Source organism: Salmo salar, chromosome 03, assembly GCF_965601325.2.
Source record: "Salmo salar chromosome 03, fSalSal1, whole genome shotgun sequence".
Lineage (NCBI taxonomy): Eukaryota > Metazoa > Chordata > Actinopteri > Salmoniformes > Salmonidae > Salmo > Salmo salar.
Genome location: NC_138293.1, coordinates 64,024,237 through 64,047,149, shown reverse-complemented (window position 1 = coordinate 64,047,149; position 22,913 = coordinate 64,024,237). Strand labels below are relative to the sequence as shown.

The 22,913-nt window shown below is 46.6% G+C and overlaps 1 protein-coding gene across 10 annotated transcripts in view; it reads left to right on the top strand.

Moving 5' to 3' along the window:
- LOC106601128 (G patch domain-containing protein 8) overlaps positions 1 to 22,913 on the top strand; it is a 37,630-nt gene that overhangs the window by 559 nt on the left and 14,158 nt on the right. For 2 of the 10 annotated variants that reach the window (XM_045715037.2, XM_082973677.1), the window contains exons 2-4: positions 9,739 to 9,816; positions 14,699 to 14,717; positions 17,200 to 17,272. In XM_045715037.2, coding sequence (XP_045570993.2) covers positions 17,266 to 17,272 — 7 coding nt within the window. In that variant the 5' untranslated portion in view covers positions 9,739 to 9,816; positions 14,699 to 14,717; positions 17,200 to 17,265. The other 8 variants (XM_014193077.3, XM_045715040.2, XM_014193080.3 and 5 more) reach the window with 6 other exon arrangements.

The following is a 22,913-nucleotide window of genomic DNA, read 5'->3' as shown; positions in this document are numbered from 1 at the left end:
CACAGTCATAGTAACATTTTCCTCATTGTAGCTATCAGCAAAGTCAGAGCTCGTAAGTAGGAAACATGGGTTCTACTGTACTGTAGCCATCATCAATGGAACTACATACCATACCTGGCTGTGCAACATTCGGGCGAGTTGAGAATATGTGTAATGTTAGCGCTAACTACATGTATCATGTGCAGCTAGTTAGCTACTGTAGCTAGTTACGCCGCTTGTTGGTGAATCCTGCACCCACAATGTATTCGCTTTTGTTAACTACTAGTAGGGTACATATACGGTTAGCGGATTCCCTTCTCAGTTGCTCGACAATGCTGGGTATGTGTTTTGCTTCTGTTCTGCTGATGTCGGATTTACCAGTTATGCCAACTAGTTCACGCATTTCTTGGCATGTTACATCTAATGGGCTACAACTTTCTGTATTGCTGGCAGCACCACAACACTAACTATTAACCTCACCAAATGCAATTAATGTATTCAGATTCGTTGGCTTATTGCTTAGCTTGTCTGAAACCCAAGACAGGATGTGGTTGAGTTGGTGTCCTGTCCAGTTTCTGCCTGCGACTGACGTCACCCTTATAATCCGTTGGTCTTCCTGTGTGTAATTTCGGCCTCGGTTGCCAGTGAATACATAGAGTATTTATAATAAAAAATGTCATTGGTTATGTTGTGGTCTTCAGCAATGTTCCCTTAAATGTTTTTAAGCTCTGAGCAAATTTCAGGTCAGCTGAGCGCAAACTTGAACTTTGTGAAAATTCTGTGCAACTTCCCGTACGTGTTTACTGTGAACACTGAGGCTGTACCTGCTTTAAATTGCAATTTTAACAGTGGTAATTTAGGCAACTATGGCTATTTGATCATAATGTAGTCCTACCAGTGTGTCCTACCAGTGTGTCCTACCACCAAAACAATGGAGAAAATGCATCCCATAACATTTTAACATGGAAATAGCTGTTCAATCATTCAGCCTACAGTAGCAGCCAATGTCTGGTGTTCATTGTAGGTCTTCATTCCATGAGCCTTTTGAAAATAAATATACAAGGCTTGACATTAACATGTTTATCCACTTGTGCTTAGGACAAGGAGGTGACTGAAAATGTTGTGTTTGATCCAAGAAACCACTTTTACAAAATGCATTATTATCCCCATACCATTATTAAAGATCATCAGACAAGTTATGCTACCCTCTGCCTATTGGCTACTTAGCTTATTCAAGCCGGTCTCAAAATACAATAGTGCCCCTTTAAGACATAAATAAAGCTCTTTACCTGACTCGGGTTTCAAAAATGTCTAGAAATGTACATGTTTTGTTCTCTTGTAGGAAGAACAAAGCTACATGCAGCTCTAGCTTTGATCTCAAAACAAGCACATCTACTCACGACCGCTCATGCTGCAAACACAGTCCAGTTCAAAGTAAATGGCACAGATCTGTATGTCAATGGTCTAATTGCATATAGGCCTACTGCAGCTCTGATTGTTTGTGCCGCACCGGTCTGTGTAGAGTACGAGCGGAGTAGTGTGTGTCAATGCAATAGAATCCTACTCCGATGCGTTCTGCCTACAACAAAAACTCTTGCATAGTTTGTTTTGTTTCGGTATGTTGAATTGAAAGTGGCTATTGCATTGATTCGAACACATTTGCCACAGTAAAGGGTTTGTTGATAGTGTTAACAGGGAAAACTCTAGAACAGTGGTCATCAACCCTTTCTGAGTCAAGATCACTTTGAGTCAAAATGCAACCTGAGATCTAACATGACTTAAATGTAAACCCTTGCAAAATTAACTGATTAAAAACAGTACTGTAGCAATGAGGTTTTGCCGTAAGCTAGGCCCAATACATTATCACCACACATTGGCTTTGCTTGAATTTCCCTGCCAGTGCAGGGAAATTGTTGGGGCCATTTAAAAAAGATATATAAAAAAAAAATGGAGGTAGGCTACATGATCACATCGGTCGGTAATAGATTACTTGTGAAGCACAGCTGAGTGAGCATACATTTAAATAGTTTGCTTTTTATTTTACTGGGCTGATGGTGCCTGCAATCTGGTCAGTCTCAGTGGAGGGAGAGGGCAGCAACCTGAGGGTCTGCCTCTCAACATCCCTCCGCTTTCCCTTTCCTCCACTGACCAAAAAGTGACACTGTCTACCAGCTGATAGCAAAACTTGAGTCACACCCCATTACTTCTGCCTCATGCACAAATTCATGTTGTTACTCCTATGAACAGAGAAAGTGAAATATTCCTTGATATTAAAAAAGACCCAAACCGCTAATAATAACAACAACGCAAGCCCATAGATACATTTTCCTACTCATTCATTACTGCTGCAGTACTTGTTGTAGCGCTGAGTGGAAATAGGAAAAACTTCATTTTATGGCTTAAAAGTGTTAAATACAACATGTTGATAGTGCTGAGTCAGAACTTGAACATGAACTCACTCATGAAAACAGCAGTTCTTTGCTGTATTCATTGACAGTTTCTCTCTAGTCATAGTTTTAAACATTTTGAAATCTTATAGTATCAACTTTGCTGTAGCTTTCTTTTATGCCTGCTACGTTTCTGCAGACATGGTCATCTGAGCCATCCCATTGGCCAGTGTTAGGCCTATAGTGCACTTGATTTGCTCTCTGGGCCCGCCGGGAAGGCAGAGTTTGTACTTTGACACATGAAATGGTTCAAAATGGCAACAGTTCACCTACCTGGCGAGCAGGGCAGCTGTATTGTGGGACAAGTTGTGCTGAATTGTGTGCCACTGTCAAAAATGTGCACGTCCTGTGCCAGTTTCTTATATTTTGGCAACCTACCACTGCAATGATCATGTTACAATGCGTCAAATTGGGATAACCTACATACTTTTCAAACTAATTCCCTTGGGTTAGAGCTGCCCAAAGGTCTGGCAAAAGATCTGCTTGCCTTCATGGCTGTGTTGTTTTACTGTACCCTACTTTAGTTGCTGTTGGCACCGGTCTGTGCTTATGCTTGTATTTGTGGGCAGCTGGAGCTGTCTACCCACAAGCAGCTTTGGTTGTCTGCTACTCACATTTGTCCTTGACCGTAGAAAACGCTCAAACTCTTGTGAAATGTGTGCGATGTCTACAAGTGACATGCTGGGATTATGTATACAGTAATGGAAAGGACAGTCATTATTTTTGTATGGTGCCCATAAATAGTGCAGAGGCCAAAGTGTTGCTCTGTCACCACCCTATAGTAAAGTCAACTACTAGGCTATATAAAGCAGGACCATGGATGTATACTACCAGTCTATTGTACACTGCATAGTGTTTTCTGTTCATTGTCAGAGAGCGAGTGTTTCCAAAAGAGTCCTGCCACAGTCAGTAATGCTCGCTAGGTCCCAAGGTAATATGACTCTGCAAATATAAGGTGTTCGTGATACAGAAAATGATTAAATGGTGTGCTTTGATATAGCCTACATTTACTTTTTTTATTGGCTGTGTCTGTGATGAATTATGTCTTGCCCTTCAGTCCTCCAATGAATGTCTGTGGCATACTTCCATCTCAAATACCTGTGGCCTATTTGGTGAATGAATGAATTTAGCTCAAGATGTTTCTTAAATATTCATGCCAACACTTCACCTTTTGCAGGGTGTGAGAGAAGGCAGAGATTGGGGGGTTGTCGCTGCAGGTTACACTGCGCAATTGAATGTTGAACATTTCCCATTAACTCGCCTAAATCCCCCTGCTCTGCTCTCACATGCCCTTGCAAGCAAATCTAACCGTCTGCAAAAATGACACATCAGTCATGTCCCTGTCTCATGCTGGTTATGAAAAGCTGTTTGTGTTTCATACTGGTTTTCTTCTTCTGTTCCTGAACCCTGCAGAATTCTGTTCTCCTAATGAGGCTTAGAACACGTTATGCTAACGGCCCTGTTTTATCCCTGTTTGTTCTTTGGGGTGTTTTGATAATTATAAGCCTGTGATCAATGTAGTTTTTATTTAAACCATGTCTAACTTGACACATTCCCTGAGTGTTTTTAGCAGCCCTTAAGTGAGACATTTTGACAGATGAGACTAGGGGCTTATTTTTCTAAGTGAGTGCAGCACCTATTTTTGGACGGGAAGTTTTCTATTTGCCTTTGGGTGCTCTTTAACGCTGCCCTCATCCAAGACCTGATTGAATGATCCAAGATAACATACCAGATCAAGAATGTAGAACAAGGAAATTACAGGAGATTTCTATTTCCAAACTGTTGGTTACCTAGTGGTCAGCATGGTCGTCAGCTTCTCTGGACCAGAAACAGCACTTCAACAATATTATCTTTGTTTTAGTGTGGACAGCCACTGGCCACTCTTATGGTGTCTACAGATCTGTGTCTGTGGCTGGGCATCCTGTGCAGCTGCCGTGGGGTGGGGTGGGGGTTAGGAATAGGAGAGGCAGCACCAGCACACACAGTCTGTTGTGTGGCCTCAGAGCCCAGTGAAGACTGCTCCAGACCAGCTGTTCCCAGCATGCAGTCTGCCAGCCAGAGGCCCAATGAGGCCTCCTCACACCATGCTCCCTCCTGTGAGGAGCAAAAGATGGAGGCATGAGGTCGGCCCAGCCTCACACAGCCAGAGCCAATCCCCGCCAAGCCAGTCTGCTGCCTTCATTCCCTCTGGAGCATTCTGCATTTCCATGATCTATTGTCTCTCTAAACACTCAGGGTTTCAAAGATTTTGTGAACTTTCTGCTGTCCTGGGTTCCGTCATAGTGGGTTTCTTCTAGCTGTGCCCAGACACCCAGTTGGTTATTTTCTCCCATTAGAACAACACTACCTCAACACTACAACACTCTCCCTTGATGCAGTTGTTGGCTTGATTTCCCAGAAATAATGAGGGGTTTCAATTGTTCTTTTATGAATGTAGACCACAGAACAAGCTGTCTATCGTACCTCCAATACTCCCCTACCTGATCAGCTATGTGGTGGTTGGATGGTATGTGATCCTGGGATTATGGGCTTGAATGGTTCTGGTGAATACAGACCCCGGGGGGAAGTGTGGCACTCTCCAATCTGCCTTCTCTGGTCAGAGCTCATTCCTCAAATGCTGCCGAGGCCAGCTTTTTCCCCTTTCGTTAAAGAATATGAGGGGGAATTGGGGAGGGTGGCTTGATGAGCAAGGACAATGAGACTGGACATTCATGTCCCGAGTGACCCATGTTTGTCATGTAAACTCTGCAGCACTTGGGTTTTTGAGAGGAAAACGAAATGTTTTGTGTTTGATTTACAATGAAGCCGTCTGCACTTTTCAACGGATTGATGATGTGATCAGGGTGCAGAAACGCTTCATCTAGGATTTGGGTGTCCCAGTGGGGACCTCAGAGCCCATGTATGGTTGCCTTACTGGCTCCTGCTGAGAGTAGAGTGTTGGCTCTCTGGTGGGGAGCCCTAGGGCAGGCCTTATGTTCCAGTGCTTGTAAGATGGGGTCTGCTTGTGAGTGTGGAAGCCCACTGTTCTTCTGAGTCATGTGGCTAAAAAGTTGCTCCATTGGATTGAAACTAAGGGTGATTTTCTGATGCTTCTTAACTCTTGTTAGATGATGATGATGTATGTTACGCTACTTAGTAAGGCTGGGAATCGCCAAGGACCTCCCGATACGATATTATCACAGTACTTAGCCTAGGTGCCGTGACAATATATATTGTCAATCTCATGATTCAATATGTATTGCGATTTCAATTATATTTTTTTTTTTACTGGAGTTTTGGTGCAGGTACAGCCAACTAGCGCAAAAATAATATTGCGATATTGTAGATACGATGTAATGTCAAAAATAATATCAAAATATGTAACAATGGAGTTAAAATGCTCTCTAGTCCAGGATACCCAGTCGCTCAGTATTCGCCAGGTGTTTCTCTCTTGGTCTACACGAGAGCCCGCTGCCAAGCAACACTGCACATGGAACACCCAGAGATCCACTGACAGTCGGTTTAACTTCCGCCTGTGTACACAGTCTCATCCCACCCATCTAATAGAAAGCCCATTGATTTAGACTAAATTGTCATTGGGGCTCAGGCATGTTGCATGTTATAACACTATGCAGAGCATACTGCTCAGTATTCGGAGCAGCCACCCAGTCTCTCTTCTTTCATGTCTCTACCATCAGACTCGGTCTGAGCAGCAGACTTCCCCTAATGTGGGGTCATTCGAAGGTAAACGTCCATTTCAGTGTAGGCAGTGGTAGCGGGAACCCTCAGTTACAAGTTTAGATGGATGTTTATTTGTTTTTAATGCCAAAATATTTATATTGCTTTTGTGAGTGGTGGAATTAGACCAGAGACGGAGGGGAGATGAGAGGACCAGCAGGCAGCAGTGGGAAGATTGTTGCAGGAGCTGCAGCTGGTTACACATTAGGCATTCTGATCACTTCAGAAAATCAAGAGTTGTGTGTCCCAAATGGTAAATATCCCCCTCCCTTCGCTCTGTTATAAGGAACTGCCTCTTCCTAATGGAAAACTCCAAAGCAAACATGCCCTCCAACTAAAATAATGACCCGTTAATGTGGGCTCGGACAGCGGTTTGAGGGTTATTTGTACCGGTTTTTAAATCGGTCAGGCTAGTGTCATCATTGGATCTCATGTAAAGCTTTACTGTGGTATAAATCATGTTGTCTGGTTAGAAATAAGGGAACAGGTGATCCGTTTGAATTTAATCCTTGTTTTGCCCTGAAGGTTTGAGCCACAATACCATGATCTATTGTAGTTAGGCTAGTATCTGTGTTCTTCAGTGGATCCCCCAGTTGGAAAGATGAAGCGGTAGTAGGCTCAGTAGGTGAGTAGACAGTCACTGCTGCTGGCGGCCGCCTCTACAGACTTCAGAGTCTCATCAGAAGACGTCCCGCAGGTTCTAACCCACTTAGGCTTGATGTTCTGTAATAAGAAGCTATTAGAAATGGATCCTTCTGAGGTTGTGTGTTAAACTCAATAAGCCTCACGGGGCTCTACAGTGCCACGATTTGACTCAAATATTTGTCATTGTGTTCCTAAATTTCACTGGGTGCGCCAACATTTTTAAACTTAGGCGCACACATGCTCCTCGTAACAAAAGGTCAGCGTATAGCCCTACCTCAGTCGTCTAAAACCATTTGAAGTCAGTACCGCAGCTCAACCCAAGCATCAAATATACTCAGAGCAAAGGGATATGGGCCTCAGGATCTCTGTATTATTGAAAACATTGGAACAGTGGCTTTCAGTCAGTCTAAAGAAACACATTGAAAGAACATTGAATGACTGGAAGACACAAGGCAGTCTCAGCAGGTTGAAGGTCAAAGAGGAATCGCATCTGCTTTCCAAGGTGACCTTCATGTGCCTTTCTGCTGCCTCTGCTTTGAGGGGTAATGTGTCTTGTCTGGGAACAGAGACTATATAGAACACCCACCTTCTGGAAGGAGTGACACACTCATTACTCATCTCGTCCATGTCGTCCTCAAGTCAAGGACCCTGTCTCATACAAATAGGATGCCTCGTTTTTGCATCCTGCTGCCCTGAAAAATACAAACAACTCAATTAATTCTAGCTCCCCAATTTGTTCCCCCTCATTGCAGACAGTGAAGTGAAATGGGTTAGATCTCTGCACTGGCCTCATGGCATTTTGAAATGTAGTGGTAATATAGCTACACACACACACACTCTAGCCTATTATTTTGTACCACTGTAACCGGTTTAGCCACTCAGGGTGAACATTAGGTTTCCATCTGTCTTGTAAGATATGGTGCTCTTCAACTGTCAAACTTAGGCAGTAAAGAACCTTATCTCAACAGTGTGTGTGCGTGCATTAATGTGTGTCTTTGGTAGGCATCTAAATGTGTTTTAACATGTCCATTTCATCACCTATTTGATTGTGTGGTTTCTGTTTAATTTTTAAATGTTTTAGCCTCTTGGGAACTGAAATGGTTTCACTTCCATCAAGGGAACACAGAAACAGGAGTTTGTCTTTTGCAGACTGTTACATTTTCCTCTGTCTCTCTCTCGCGCTCTGTCTCTCTCTCTCGCGCTCTGTCTCTCTCTCTCGCGCTCTGTCTCTCTCTCTCGCGCTCTGTCTCTCTCTCTCGCGCTCTGTCTCTCTCTCGCGCTCTGTCTCTCTCTCTCGCGCTCTGTCTCTCTCTCTCGCGCTCTGTCTCTCTCTCTCTCGCGCTCTGTCTCTCTCTCTCTCGCGCTCTGTCTCTCTCTCTCTCGCGCTCTGTCTCTCTCTCTCTCGCGCTCTGTCTCTCTCTCTCTCGCGCTCTGTCTCTCTCTCTCTCGCGCTCTGTCTCTCTCTCTCGCGCTCTGTCTCTCTCTCTCGCGCTCTGTCTCTCTCTCTCGCGCTCTGTCTCTCTCTCTCGCGCTCTGTCTCTCTCTCTCGCGCTCTGTCTCTCTCTCTCGCGCTCTGTCTCTCTCTCTCTCGCGCTCTGTCTCTCTCTCTCTCTCGCGCTCTCTCTCTCTCTCTCTCTCTCTCGCGCGCTCTCTCTCTCTCTCTCTCTCTCGCGCTCTCTCTCTCTCTCGCGCTCTCTCTCTCTCTCGCGCTCTCTCTCTCTCTCGCGCTCTCTCTCTCTCGCGCTCTGTCTCTCTCTCGCGCTCTGTCTCTCTCGCGCTCTGTCTCTCTCTCTCTCTCGCGCTCTGTCTCTCGCGCTCTGTCTCTCGCGCTCTCTCTCTCTCTCTCTCGTGCTCTGTCTCTCTCGCGCTCTCTCTCTCTCTCTCTCTCGCGCTCTGTCTCTCTCGCGCTCTCTCTCTCTCTCTCGCGCTCTCTGTCTCTCTCGCGCTCTCTGTCTCTCTCGCGCGCTCTCTCTCGCTCTCTCGCGCTCTGTCTCTCTCTCTCGCGCTCTCTCTCTCGCGCTCTCTCTCTCGTGCTCTGTCTCTCTCGCGCTCTCTCTCTCTCTCTCTCTCGCGCTCTGTCTCTCTCTCTCTCGTGCTCTGTCTCTCTCGCGCGCTCTCTCTCTCTCTCTCTCGCGCGCTCTGTCTCTCTCGCGCTCTCTCTCGCGCTCTCTCTCTCTCTCTCGCGCTCTCTGTCTCTCTCGCGCTCTCTGTCTCTCTCGCGCGCTCTCTCTCGCTCTCTCGCGCTCTGTCTCTCTCTCTCGCGCTCTCTCTCTCGCGCTCTCTCTCTCGTGCTCTGTCTCTCTCGCGCTCTCTCTCTCTCTCTCTCTCTCTCGCGCTCTGTCTCTCTCTCTCTCTCTCTCGCGCTCTCTCTCTCTCGCTCTCTCTCTCTCTCACGCTCTCTCTCTCTCTCTCGCGCTCTCTGTCTCTCTCGCGCTCTGTCTCTCTCGCGCGCTCTGTCTCTCTCGCGCGCTCTGTCTCTCTCGCGCTCTCTGTCTCTCTCGCGCTCTCTGTCTCTCTCGCGCTCTCTGTCTCTCTCGCGCTCTCTCTCTCTCTCTCTCTCGCGCTCTGTCTCTCTCTCTCTCTCTCGCGCTCTCTCTCTCTCGCGCTCTCTCTCTCCGCGCTCTCTCTCTCTCTCTCGCGCTCTCTGTCGCTCTCGCGCTCTGTCTCTCTCGCGCTCTGTCTCTCTCGCGCGCTCTGTCTCTCTCGCGCGCTCTGTCTCTCTCGCGCTCTCTGTCTCTCTCGCGCGCTCTCTCTCGCTCTCTCGCGCTCTGTCTCTCTCTCTCGCGCTCTCTCTCTCTCTCTCTCTCTCTCTCTCTCGCGCTCTCTCTCGCGCTCTGTCTCTCTCTCTCTCTCTCGCTGTTTCGCTCGCGCTCTCTCACGCTCGCTCTCTCTCTCTGTGTGTCTTAGCTGTCTGGTGTCTAACCCTCTGTCCCCATGTCTTCTCTCCTAGGGGGGAAATCACTTTGACCAGTATGAAGAGGGCCAGTTGGAGCTGGAGCAGGCATCCCTGGACAAGCCCATAGAATCGGTAAGGCCGCATCCTTCACCCCTGCACTTTTTTGGACAAGCCCAACTTGAAACTGTGTGTGTGTGTGTGAGAGAATGGATTATTGGTCCAGAGAGAGAGGAATAAGAGCCTCACCCAGTGTTCCCTTGACAACCCATTCTCCCTACCCAATCAGTAGAATCACTGTAGACCCCCTCCCTTCCCAAGCCCTCTGCTTCCTGTGCCATTTCCTGTGTGATAGCTCTTAGCTGGATGAATAGGGTTATATTTTCATTATTCATTATTATATTTGACTTTAATCGTAGCTCTTAACTCTGAATGTGCGTCTGTCTTTTTAAGCCCGTTTTCAGTCATCCAGGCACTAGTTCACCAGATTGTTAGAGTGGAGTGGATAAGGCACTGTTACCAGTCTATAGTTTAAATACCTTCCAATCACTCTGTTAAAAGGGCAGTGTACAGTAAAATGTCATTTGTGTATGTCCTCTAGGGAAGCGTGAGGTCCCTGAGTTTAGTAGTGGAAGATTACTAATCCCTGTTTGCCTCCCTTGCCCTCGGTGCTAAATTACACCGTGGCTATTTAGCAATAAAGGCCATTTGTACAAACCTCCTCTAGCCCCCTCTACAAACATCTCATCACACACACACAGACAAACTCTTCTTATATATTTACACACACACACACTCTCCCATAGTTAATTTTAGCTTGCTAGCACCCTAGCCACTGAAGCACTATCATGAGATGGACATACTCACAAGGGGTCCTGTTGATGAATAAAATCATATCTAACACTCTCTGGGCTAACAAGATTAGAATTGTAGCACACAATTGCATACTCGCATACATGTTCACAACACACACACACTGGGGGGGGGGACAGGCGAATCAGATGTGGTCTGATTGTTCTGCTCTGACCTGATTTGGAAAGGGAGTCGGAGCCTTATCCACTCCACATCAAGAGAAGAGAATTGAAAAGGTGTAGGTTTGGAGATGGAAGTGTATGTTTAGTACTTGTGTGTGTGGAGTTTGTGTACTCTGTGTGTGTGTGTGTATATAGGACAGTTGTCTCAGAACATTACAGTATTGTACACAACTTGGGGTGTTCGACATTTCTCTCCTGCAGCGAATTGGCCCCTATTAGCTAAGCAGCAATGACCCGGTTTGTATTTGCACGCTCTGCTTTCCTACTCCCATCTTTTAGGGTTTCCTTGTAACGCTTCTCTTACTGTCTCTCTGTCACTCTATCTTCACATCGCTCTACGTCTTTCTGCTCTCTCAATCAATCTTCTCTCTGTTCTTTTCATGCATCTATGTTCAAACAATTCTTTCTCTCTCTACTACACAGTGATTCGGTGTACAGTACCCTCTGTCATTCTGTGCTGGCATGGTGCTTGTGCAACTGGGACTGCATTTTTCGCTGACGAGGCACATGGATAATATCGCAGGCAGCTCTTTTCTCTCGCTCCCCCTTCCATCTCTTTCTCTCCGTGTCTCTCTCGCTCTCTGAAGCAGGCCTGAACTCCACTCTTGTCTCCACAACGTCTATCCCCTCTCCTCCTCAGGGCATAGTGGATGTCCCCTGACTCCAACTATTGATCTGATTCTGAGCATCTCAAGGCACAGCAGAACAGTATCTTAGCCCAGCTGCATTGAGAGTTCCAGCTGCATTGATAAATAAAGCTTTATTTACAAGTAGGTACGAGGAGGGTTTTTAGGCTTTTGTTTGAAAGTATATACAGCCAGTCTACATGGAAACGCCACACACCCACACAACTATACCGCTAGACGTTGAGAGCTAGCCTTAAGCATGTAGCTGTAACAAAGCCAAATTATTCAGCCAGGCACTCTGGTGTAAATAATCCTGTGTCTGTTCTGTTGTGAGGCACATAGACAGCAGCAGTAACAACAGCGGTAACAGCAAGGCCAGTCTGTCCTTCTCCTAGCTCTGCTGTTATCCTGCTGCTCTGAAAGCATTACTAAGCCAAGCTAAAAAAGGCTTCCTTTATGAAATGTGAGGGAGAAACTCCTGTCTGGCCCTGACCATTTCTCCATAGGCCTTCATATGACTCATATATAGACCCTGTTGGGTTGTCATGGTGGGCGGATTGACCAAACCAAGCTGAGCCACGTAGCACCAACCCACTCACTGGCTCAGGAGCTCACTGTGGGAGGGCGGTGGAGAGGAGTGGAGAGGAGAGCAGGAGAGGTGGCCTGCCTACCTGGGTAAAGTTGCTCCTGCGCTATTGTCTATGGAGGGGCGCTGAGAGCCGGGCTGCAGCACGACAGCTCCTGACACACGTGGAGAGAGAGGGAGGACTGTCACTTCAACCACAGACGCATGCGCTCACATAATGCGTATTACACACACACACACCAAACCTTTAATTTCAGTGAAATTGCAGTTGATCAGCTTTGAAATTTCACAGTTCCACTTAGGTTTGTCTGATTTTTAAAAGGCTGTAACACACTCACCAACATCAGCCCCCCCATTCTCCTCCTACTCCAGCAGCAGTGTCATGGGTGACGGGGGCCAGTGACAGTCGTCAGCGTGTCTCACGTCACGGAGCTGGCTGTGTGTGCAGCGCCCGCGCCTCTCTGCGTCCCTCCCCTGCCACTCGTGTGTGTTCTGATCTGTAGGCAGCTAGAGGTCTGTGGTACTTTACTGGGATCTGTTTTCTCTCTCTGTCTTTCCCCTCTGTTCTCTCGCTCTTTCTCTAACATTGTTTTTTTGCATTGCATGTGTTAACTGGGTATCATTCGGTACTAGCTCTCTACTCTGTCCTAATCACAACACCTTTTCCCCTCCCCTCCCCATTTCTCCAATGTCCCCTACCCCTGTTCCCTCCTCCAAATCTCTGGCCCTGAGAGAGAGATGCAGTGGGCAGCCTCAGACACACACAAACACACAAGAGCAAACTCTATTTGAAAAACACCTGTTCACAAACTGTTCTGGCCTCAAACTTGAGAGAGAAGATTGATTTCACACCGTGCCATTTCACATGATGCCTTCCGGCCTTTTACCTTTGGCTACTGAAACACTGCACCAAGCCAGGGTCAGCTACATCACAGCACCACTGACAACAATATTCAGAGTCAAACCTCAGTCAGATTAGAAGGAAACGTACATGCCCAGGGATTTATGACAGGTCAAAGGTCATACATCACCCTCTCATGGTGCAGTACGACTGCAGTAACACACTGACCCCAGCCCACCCTCAGTATGTTATCACGGGTGCTAACAGCCATTTGGTGTCTCTGTTCTGGGTCCAGGTGCTGACATCATCAACATGAGGTGGGTCTGACAGACTGTGACGGTGTACCGACTGCTTAAAGGCCATGTTGTTGTTCACATCCATGTATCAACAGAGCTCTAGGTGTCTTTGAAATGATCAACCTTGTATAGGTGTTTTTTCACTGCCACCCACACGCGCAACAACATTGCTTGCTCGCTCGCCCCCACACACACACACACACACACACACACACACACACACACACACACACACACAGAGAGCCTAGAGGAACACACACTTATACGCACAGACTACTGTGCTGTTTCTCAGGCACCAGCTGTGTCTTTCCTCTGCTCCATGCTGTGTTAGTGTTACACTCCCACCTCCCAGCATTCATTTGGGAAAATGTACCCCTGGAAGATTACCAAGGGAAAGGTCAACTGCCATCAGTCACTCGTCCCCTTTCCAACCCTGACCCCGCCTCGGGCTCCATCTCTATCTATTTAGCACCAGCTCCAACACTGCAGGAGGCAGACTGGCGAGGTCAGTTAGATGTTTTTAAGGTCATTGATGGTCATGGATCCAGTGATCCTGACCAAGTCTGTCCACCGGTTAAGTCACAACTCCTCAAGGTCAACTGAACAGACCCAAGGTTAGGTAACAACTGCTCTCCAATATGGTGGTGCTAACAGGGCAGGGCCTTGGTTGGAAGGTGTCTGTTCTATTTGGCCCTTGAGGCCCATGCAGGGACCGTTGTTTCCATTTAGTCACACCAATCTGAGCCTCAGCAGGGAGGAATGTGAGCATGCAAGGCAGACAGACAGAGCACCAAGGACAGCGGAGCTGGAAATAGAGCTTTACAAGGAAGAGGAGAGCTGCCCCCCTGCTCTGTTCAACAGACCCAGCTCCACAAGACACACATTCCACAGGGGGACGAGAGCGGGTGACGCCTGGCTGCCACCCTCTGTTTTCTACTGTCACATAGTTACTCACACAGAGATAATCATATTAAATATGACCCAAGTTTTGGTTGATATTTTTTCTGACATTATTCTCTGGTTAAGTGGATTAGCGTGCTGTCTGTTCTGTGGGTTAAGGCCTCAGACAGTGATGGTGCAGTAATCCCTATTAAAAACCTGCCATATAATGCAAGGGGCTTCTGAACCCCAGTGTGAGGCTCGCACACAGCCAGCGTCTACTACACACACACACACACACACACACACACACACAGAGAGAGAATTACACCGTCAGCATCACTAGGTTTGAAGACGCACACAGGTTCCTGGTATGGTGCCCCCTGTATACCTCATCCTTCCTTTACCCCTATTTATTTGGTTTTGCCCTCCCTCAACCTCCCATGCACTGTGTCAATGACCGCACAATGCACATTACCCTCCCTACCAACACTCTCGGTGTGGATTTCTCTTGTTTGGATAACATTTTCTTTTTATTTCTCCTATATTAACAGTAATCATTAAATCAGTGAGTTTATTGACATGCCTAGTTACCACATTTCTGTTTTGTGTACAGTGTTTTATAACATTTTTAGGGCAAAATAAAGATTTTAGCTCTTTAAAAAAAAAAAAAGCTATGAAACAAATTGCAGTTGAAAGCGTTAGTGACTGGCCGGTTTCTTACATTGTGTCACGTGTGACTGTTCTTTTGACAGCCCAGTATTTTAAAGCCAGGTTCGTATGGAAATGCCTTCACTCCACTTGCACTGCTGTTGGAACTCGCCGTCGTTGCTTTTCATCGTCCGTCTGTCTGTTTTCTTCTTCATTTAGTGCGTTCATTCATCTGTTGTTCAGCACACAGCCTGCGCCTCATCTCCGCCCTCACACTCTGCTCAGTCCATTCTGATTGGCTCATCGATCAGTCTCAGCCATTTTGGACTGAAGTTTCTCCCCCTCACCAGCCTCACCTGGTCGTCCTCATTCTAATTTACAGACACAGCTAGAGTTATTTTGGGGGAGGGTTACAGACTATTGGCTTGCATTTGATTTCCCCCACCACCACCAACCTACATAACCCTTGAGAGCCAGTTTCTGTGTGGGTTGTTGCAGGCAGCTACAGCACCATCCTACTGCGGTGAGAACTAAAAGCATCCCCAGTATGTCTTTGTCAATGGGAGCAGGGAGGAGCCCACTGCAGTGCAGAGAGACGAGGCTGCAGAGGATCATGGGAATTGTAGTCCTCCAGCCCCTCTTTTATTTATATCTGCTCTGACTTGATGTGTCTAGCAACCAGCATGAACATGTTTATATGGTGACACCATGCTAGGTGATGTATATCCCCGGTTATTAGAAGTACACATGCGATCCCTCTCCTCAGCATATGAGGCCCAGTGTGGATTCTTCTGTGCTTGGAGCGGAAGATCTGACTGGCACACAGATACAGCTCATATATCCCCCATTCCCAGGCTCTGCTCTAGTGGGTGTTCCTGTCTGGAATTAGACGAGGAGAAAAACACAACCAAACAGAGCTAGGAAGTGGTGCAGTTCAACTTTTCCCTGGGGTAAGGTAGGAAAACAAATATTTGGGTATTTTATCAGCAAGGCTCTACAACAAGTACTGTATATGAGGGAGATTGTCTGTGGCTTTGGAGGGGAGTTTCCATTTCAACAATATTTTATGTGACTCGCTTAAAACAAACCAATTAGGTAATGGTATTTTAGTTAACGATAAGCAAGCGGGGAGCGTTTACTTAGTTATACAGATGGGGGGGGGGTACTAGTTTGAGTAGAAATACCACAGGGACTCGATAAAATTTGGTCAAATCCATCTCTTGGACAAAGGCAGATGGGCGGAGATGCAGCATGTTCTGTGTGTGACAACCACTACCCCTTCCACATGCACTAACCCATACTGCCCCACCACCACTCTTACAGCTCCATCCACTTCCACGGCCCTCTGTCTGTCAAGACAATCTACTATGACCCTGTCCAACCATCACCTCTGTGCTTGAGCCCATCTCAGACTAACACCATTGGTCCGTTGGCCTTCTGTTGACCCTGCCCTTCTGTATATGCATCATCATATACAGTCCAGTACTAACACCGTCTCTTTTTGTTCAACTCTTCAACAAAAAGCTGCATGCTGTTTTACTGTTTGGTTTCAATCCCTCCCACTTGGTTTTCTGTTTGTGACATTTGACATCTACTCTCTTTGTGATTATAAATATCCTTTTTTTGGGTTGGTTTGTATGTTTTTGGTAGATTGCAGCACCCTGGTGAATGGTAGTAGAAAAGCTTGGAATAGTTATAATCACAACTGAAACACAACCTTTATTTTTAATTTTTTTACAAATCTCATTGTTTCTGTTTTCTTTGTGCTTGATGATGTACTGTAGTTTGTAGTGGTGCGACAGTCTTGCTTTTCACTTTGTTTTACTGCTGACCCATAGCGTTATAACAGTCTCAGTCACTCACCTGAAGTCTTCCTCTCTCCTACACAGTCATACACACTCTCAACCCTGGGCCTTGTAATGGTAACCCAAGGCCCTCTTAGCACTTTCTCTCTCTCTCTCTCTCTCTCTCTCTCTCTCTCTCTCTCTCTCTCTCTCTCTCTCTCTCTCTTCCCCCTCTCGCTGTATTTCTCTCGTGACAGCTGCATAGTTTTCGTGCCGCTCCCCTCTGTCTTGGTTATGGAATCACAACAAGCTTGGAGTTTCTGGTCCTCTTTCTGTTAACGCAAGATTTCCATACCTCGTTTTTGTTCCATTTGTCTGTGTATGATAGATCTCGCTCTATAGCGGTTCATATATGTATAAGCGTGTGATACATATATTACCGTCTCCTTTCTCCTCTTCCTCCTTCCCCTCGTACCTCCCAGACAGCTGATATTATCTGTATTACAACAACGAGTAGAACATGGGACGCTTCATCCCCAGTTTGTAAGCTTTAGAGGTTTTAATCAGTTCCTGTAAGGGTAGGCTCCTTCTCTACCCCTCAGTGTGGCCATGAGGATGTTAGTACAGAGATTACACACTCCCTCCCTCCTTCCCTCCCTCCTCACCTCCCCCTGTGCTGGAAGTCACTGGTGTCACATGGTGTAGGAGGTGGTGATGATTTGATAGTAGTCCTGTATGTGTTTGTGACCCGTGCCCACGGGGAAAGCGTTTCTTATTATTGGAATGTTTTTGGTCTTTTTCTCCTCTGTTCTGTCTGCCAGGATAACATTGGGCACCGGCTGCTTCAGAAACATGGCTGGAAGCTGGGACAAGGACTGGGCAAAACCATGCAGGGTAAGAAGACACTCGTCTCTCTCTCTCTCTCTCTCTCTCTCTCTCTCTCTCTCTCTCTCTCTCTCTCTCTCCATACTCCTTTCTCAAATGTGTACTAATGCCGTCTCTTCTCCTCTCGGTACTCCTCCTCTTTACCTCACCTTTCTCCAGGTTTTATTTTGTACTTGTTTTGTTTCTTTTCGACTGTTTCCTTTCTATTTTCTGTGCTTTTTCTGATCTCTGTCTTCCTCTTCTGGTAGATGGAAAGGATCAGAGTATTTAGTGCATGACCCCGGTACAGTTGTTCCTGTCGGTCTTGCTCTGGTCTTCGCCAGAACTAGGTGTAGAAAGGATAATGTAATACACCCTGGGACAGGACGGGAGTGGCGGAGGGAGGAGGAGGGTGGTGGTAGTGTTTGTTCTTTGCGCCACTGCTGTTCCCTTGCCATGATGCATTTAGCCTAGAGCAGATTTGACTAAAGTGGGCCAGAGTTTATTTTTTATTTTATTTAAAAAAAAATTGAAGGGGATGAAGAATGCATGCCCCCCCACCCCCCACCCCCCCCACCCCCCACACACGCACTGATGCTCATTGCTCACAAGCTCCCTTGAGACACACTGCCCTCAGTCAATGGGAGCTGCTGTTCATTCTCCTCCAAAAAAGACAGTCTGATGGTGGAATGCCTATGTACCCAGCTTGGTTCCACTGTGAAGTGTGTAGCAGATTGAGTCCAGGTCTGCTTCTCAGATGTTCCACTGATCAAGAGTCAAGTTAGTTTCACACTGTGTGTGTTTGCCTTTGATCACCTGTCATGTTTGGAATTTCACCTTAATTTATAGAATGTCTTGGCTTCATAGCTGTGGTGATTAGTACAGTGATATTAGCCACTGTAGGGTTGGATATGTGCTCGTAGACGATTGCAAAGTTGATGTGGTCTGTATCTAGCTATGTATAGTCTAATATAATCGCCTATGTCATGCCTTCGTGTTCTACCCTCCCCAGTACTTAGTCAAAGTAATTCAGTCAATATGTTGGTTAGATTTAAAAACTGTTAATCTCACTCCCTCCATTTCTGTTATTGATCTCTCCCTGTTAACTGCCACTTTATTTAAATGAATTTAAAGCTAATCTGGTTGGGTTACTTTAAGGGGTACACTGGTTTTCTGTTATTTCAGGGTTTCTATGGTAATTCACTTAACTTCTTATTTGAATGAATTGTATTGATGCATATTGTGTGCACTGATTGACCACAGCTCATGTCAGATGGTGTTTTTAGTTGGCTGGCAAGGGTTTGAGCATAAAAGCCTCTGAGTTTAGTAGTGACAGACAAGACAGTACAGCCAATGCACTCCGTGTCTGTCTCTGCAGTTCCTCCTGCCTTAGGCCTGTAATGTCCTGGTGAACTTTCATTAGACAGCCCAAACACGTGTTTGCATGTTATCTGTCTGCACTTCTGTGCTAGTACAAGCTTTCATGTCTGTGTTTGTGTGTAGGACTGTCTTGGTCTGAAAACGGCCTTCAGAATATCACGCAGCAACACTCGGTGCAGGATGCAGAGCTGTTGGCTGTGGTTCATAATGTTTTTCCTCTATAGGCAGGGATTGGCTGGCCCAGCATAGACTGGAGCTCCGCAGGATGAGGGGGGGGGGGTGGTTGGCTGGCTGGCTGGCTGGCTGGAGAGAGCTGTGTTTGTGTGGGTGGGGCTTAGGCCACCTCAGCCTCTTTAGTTCAGCTCAGCTCACAGCCTCATTTGCTTGGTCTTGGTGGTGCAGCGCCCTGGCTTCTCTCCACTCAACTCCTGCCTGCTATGCTACATTCTCTTCCCTCGCTCACTCACTCTGCCCCTCCTCTCTCTCATACTCGCACCCATCCTCTTTCTCTCCCTCTCTCCATCTCACTTCTCTCCAGCTCTCCCTCTCCTTCCCCTCTCTCTATAGGGTAATGAATAGCAAGTCTCTACACTGACCTTTTTTACAAGGAGCACGTCTGCGCCTAAGTTGTAAAATGTAGAATACATTTTGGAGCACAATGCAAAATATTTTTGGTTATTAAGCTAGAATCTTACATTTTTCTAGGCGCACTGGTGCTTCTAAATAAAAATTCCAGGTCGCACAACAAAATCTTTAGGTGCCTATGCGAGTAAAATGGTCGCACTGTAGAGCCCTGTGTCCTGTTTTCCTTCAGCTTTGAATGATGTCATAGTTGGCAGGCTGGTTGGTCCATGTAGTCTATTGAGAATTGGTTTAGAGTGAGTGTGTCTACTTTATGGGGCCGAGTCCAGGGGCCTTAACCTCTTCACCCAACCCCTTTCACTCTCATTTGTTTCCACCCAGAGCTAGCTACACAACCAGACCCGTCTTTCACCCAGCCTTTTCTCATCCCTCCATCGTTCCTCTCTTTCACCCCGTTCCCTTAGTCACACCAGCCTTTCCCTACCCACCCAGCAGGAAGCATCTGGGCTGCATTACAACATGCTAATGGAAAACATCCCAGTCTGCTCATTCTCTATCTCCTAACACACTGTCTTGTTTTCAACCAGGACACAGTGCCTGGATGCCTTCTCCCTCTCAAAACGATACACTACTGGGGGCTTGTCCTCTTGTTCAGTCTGACACCCTGAGCAGGTGATTGTAACAATGTGTCGAGTGCTACATTTGCATCTTAACATCTTACTAAGTGGATAAATAGGCCCGTGTTGGAGAACCTTGTTTTTATATTTGCTTTTAGAGGAGGATGCCGTTACAATGCTGCTTATGCAACTGTAGACTGCCAGCCCTCCCTGCAGTAGTAGCCTCAGGTGCAACATAAGGATCTGCATTAAGACCTGCGTCAGTCAGGTCAGCTGGCTATTTGTTTTAAGGGAGGCGAGTAGTGTACATAGCGCAGGGCACACTGCATTCTTTTAGTGTCTGCTTTTCTGTCTAGTGTTTAGCCATGGCTCATCTAGCTGGGGATCTGTCCCACCCTCCCATTTGGCAGCGCTGTGCTAAACACAACAGTCACACTGAGGAATGCCACACACACACACACACACACACACACACACACACACACACACACACACACACACACACACACACACAGCAGCCACGGCAAATGTAATACCAACAACGCTCTCGTATGCTAAGGAGCTTTTTGAAGACGTTGCTACACTTGTGTCAACGACTCATCTCTGGCCTTGAAGAGGACACAGCCGTTGCGTGGCTTCTTGCTTGCTGCTGATGGTCTCGACGCTGTCCCATGAGGAATGGTGGATTGAGGCTCATGCCAGGGGCTGGTTGTAAGGAGGTTGGCAGGGGTTCCTGGTATTGCTGCTCCCTCTCCTCTCCTCTGCTCATGGACATGTAGGGCTTTCAATCCACTTCTCTATTACCAGTTACCAGCCAGAGGCCCTACGGTCCAGGACACTGCCTCCTACAGGACACATTGGGAACTACCTGTCTGTGAGTGTGTGAAAGCACTGCGGTGACCCATGACTCTGATGCATTGATAACAGGATTCAGACAGACAGTACAGGGTGTTTTGTTTTTAAATATGCATTTTAAAAATGGACCTGCTGTCTGATTGTCAGTAATGTAGCGAATAAAGGGGGTTGTATTTGTGTGTTTGATGTGATAATCTGTAAACGTTTCCGGCTTATGTACTAAGCGGCAGGTAGCCATTTGGTTAAGAGCGTTAGGCCAGTAACTGAAAGGTTTCTGTTTCGAATCCCTGAGCCCACTATCTGTGCCCTTGAGCAAAGCAGTTAACCCTAATCGCTCCTGCAATTTGCTCTGGATAAGAGCGTCTGCTAAATGACTCAAATGTAAAATATTTAAATTGGTTGAGTGTAGCTCTTGTGTTTCTGTTTGCATGGTGTCAGTACAGTGTGGTTATGTAAGCAGTGGCCTCTGCTCTGTGGGTAGATGAGTCTGTTTGTGGCGCTAGCCTGCCTGCCCAATTGTTGTCTATATGAATAGTCCTGTGTCTGAACCCGACAAATATGGTCATCTACTTTACTCCGGAGTGGACTTATAACACAATCGCAGTATCACGCCATCACATCACTATAGAATTAATCTGTGGGATCATATTCTAATAACAATAATACAGGATTATACTCGTTCTCTCCTGTCAGAACAGAAGCTTTTTTTGACTTGATAGCAATGTGTCCCCTGTGCTTTGAGTTTTCACTGTATTGACTCTGTTCTTATTTCTTCTTTTGTTCTTTTTGCCCCTTTTTTTAGGTAAGGTTTGTTGGATTCCCTCTGTATGTATGTATGTCTGTCTGTGTGTGTGTGTGTGTGTGTGTGTTTCTCCTACTCTACAATTGACCTCAATGTAACACCCCCTTTACAACGTAGGCTAATACTGGCCTCTCTCAGCTTCCTCCTCTTGGCTTTATAAACCACTAAACTATTATTTCACTTTTCACAATCTGCTCACAAGTACCTACAGTGCTTTGATTCCAAGTATGAAAAACCCAACCAAAATCCAATTAAAATCAAGGTAGATCCTAGTAACCAAAGATTGCATCACATCCTGTAGAATCACCAGCTCCAAGTCTCTTTAGATTTGTGTTTTTCCCCTTTGAGTGTCTGTGGCTGCCATGGTTGGGGGTTCTGATTGGCTGTGACCACGGCTTAGTCTTTTGAATGGCTTGCAGAGTAGCCCCCTTTCCCCCCATCTGCCTGTATCTACCTTCAAACCTGTGGAGTGAGTGTGTACTGTATGTATGCGTGTGGTTGTCATGTGGGACTGAGACGTGTGTATTTGTGTGCGTCAGTCACTGACGGGGGCCCTAGGGAAAACTTACAGGGAAAACCTCACTCCCCCCTCCTGCACCCAAAATGTGTCTGCCCCTCCCTCCCATGTCCACCAACGTCACACACACCCATCATCCCTCTCCTTTTGGCCTTCCCCCCTGCACAGCATGCCTGTCCCAGAGGTTCAACCCTGCCTGCCTCGACTGTGTCAGTCATCTGGGGATTTAAGCAGTGCTCTGTATAGGCAACCTGCTACACTCAAAGGACCCTTCATATGCTCCATGGAGTACTTCAAATTCAACTGTAAATAGTCATTTGACTGTTATTTTTCTGTTGTTGCACACTTACAGTGCTATACCAAGTCTCCTAAGCACTGCTCAAAGCCCTGTGGCCCCCTTTTTCAGGTACCTGTCTGTCTATGTTCACCATCCTGGGGGTAAGCATGTCCCTAACTGAGCTTGCTGACAGTGGGACAGTGAGGGTATTTGGGGGAATCTAGGCTAACCAGGCTGACAAGACAAACATCTGTCTGTGAGGCTGACAGAGGGGAGAATGGTGGCTGTGTGTCGAGTGGTGTTCTGTTGTCAGGGGCAGCTGATTGGTTGCATGCTCAGATCAAATGAGGCATGGTCATTCCTCTTTACTGTAGCAGATGCGATAGATGGATAGATATTTTAACACACTACATTTAAAGCATGATCTGTAGGACAGCCGGACAGGGAACCTCGCCCTGTTTTCCTGTTCCATGTGGATCTGTCCTCAGATTCAGCTGTTTAAACAATCATCCCCTACCCTGAAGAACAGAGTCCAACTCAACTCCCCCAGAGCTCTTATCTGATGGGAATGTTATTGAAGCCAGCTGCTGGCTCTAGCTCTCAATCTTTGGGGTAGGGTGAAGGAAAAGTGAGGGGTCTTG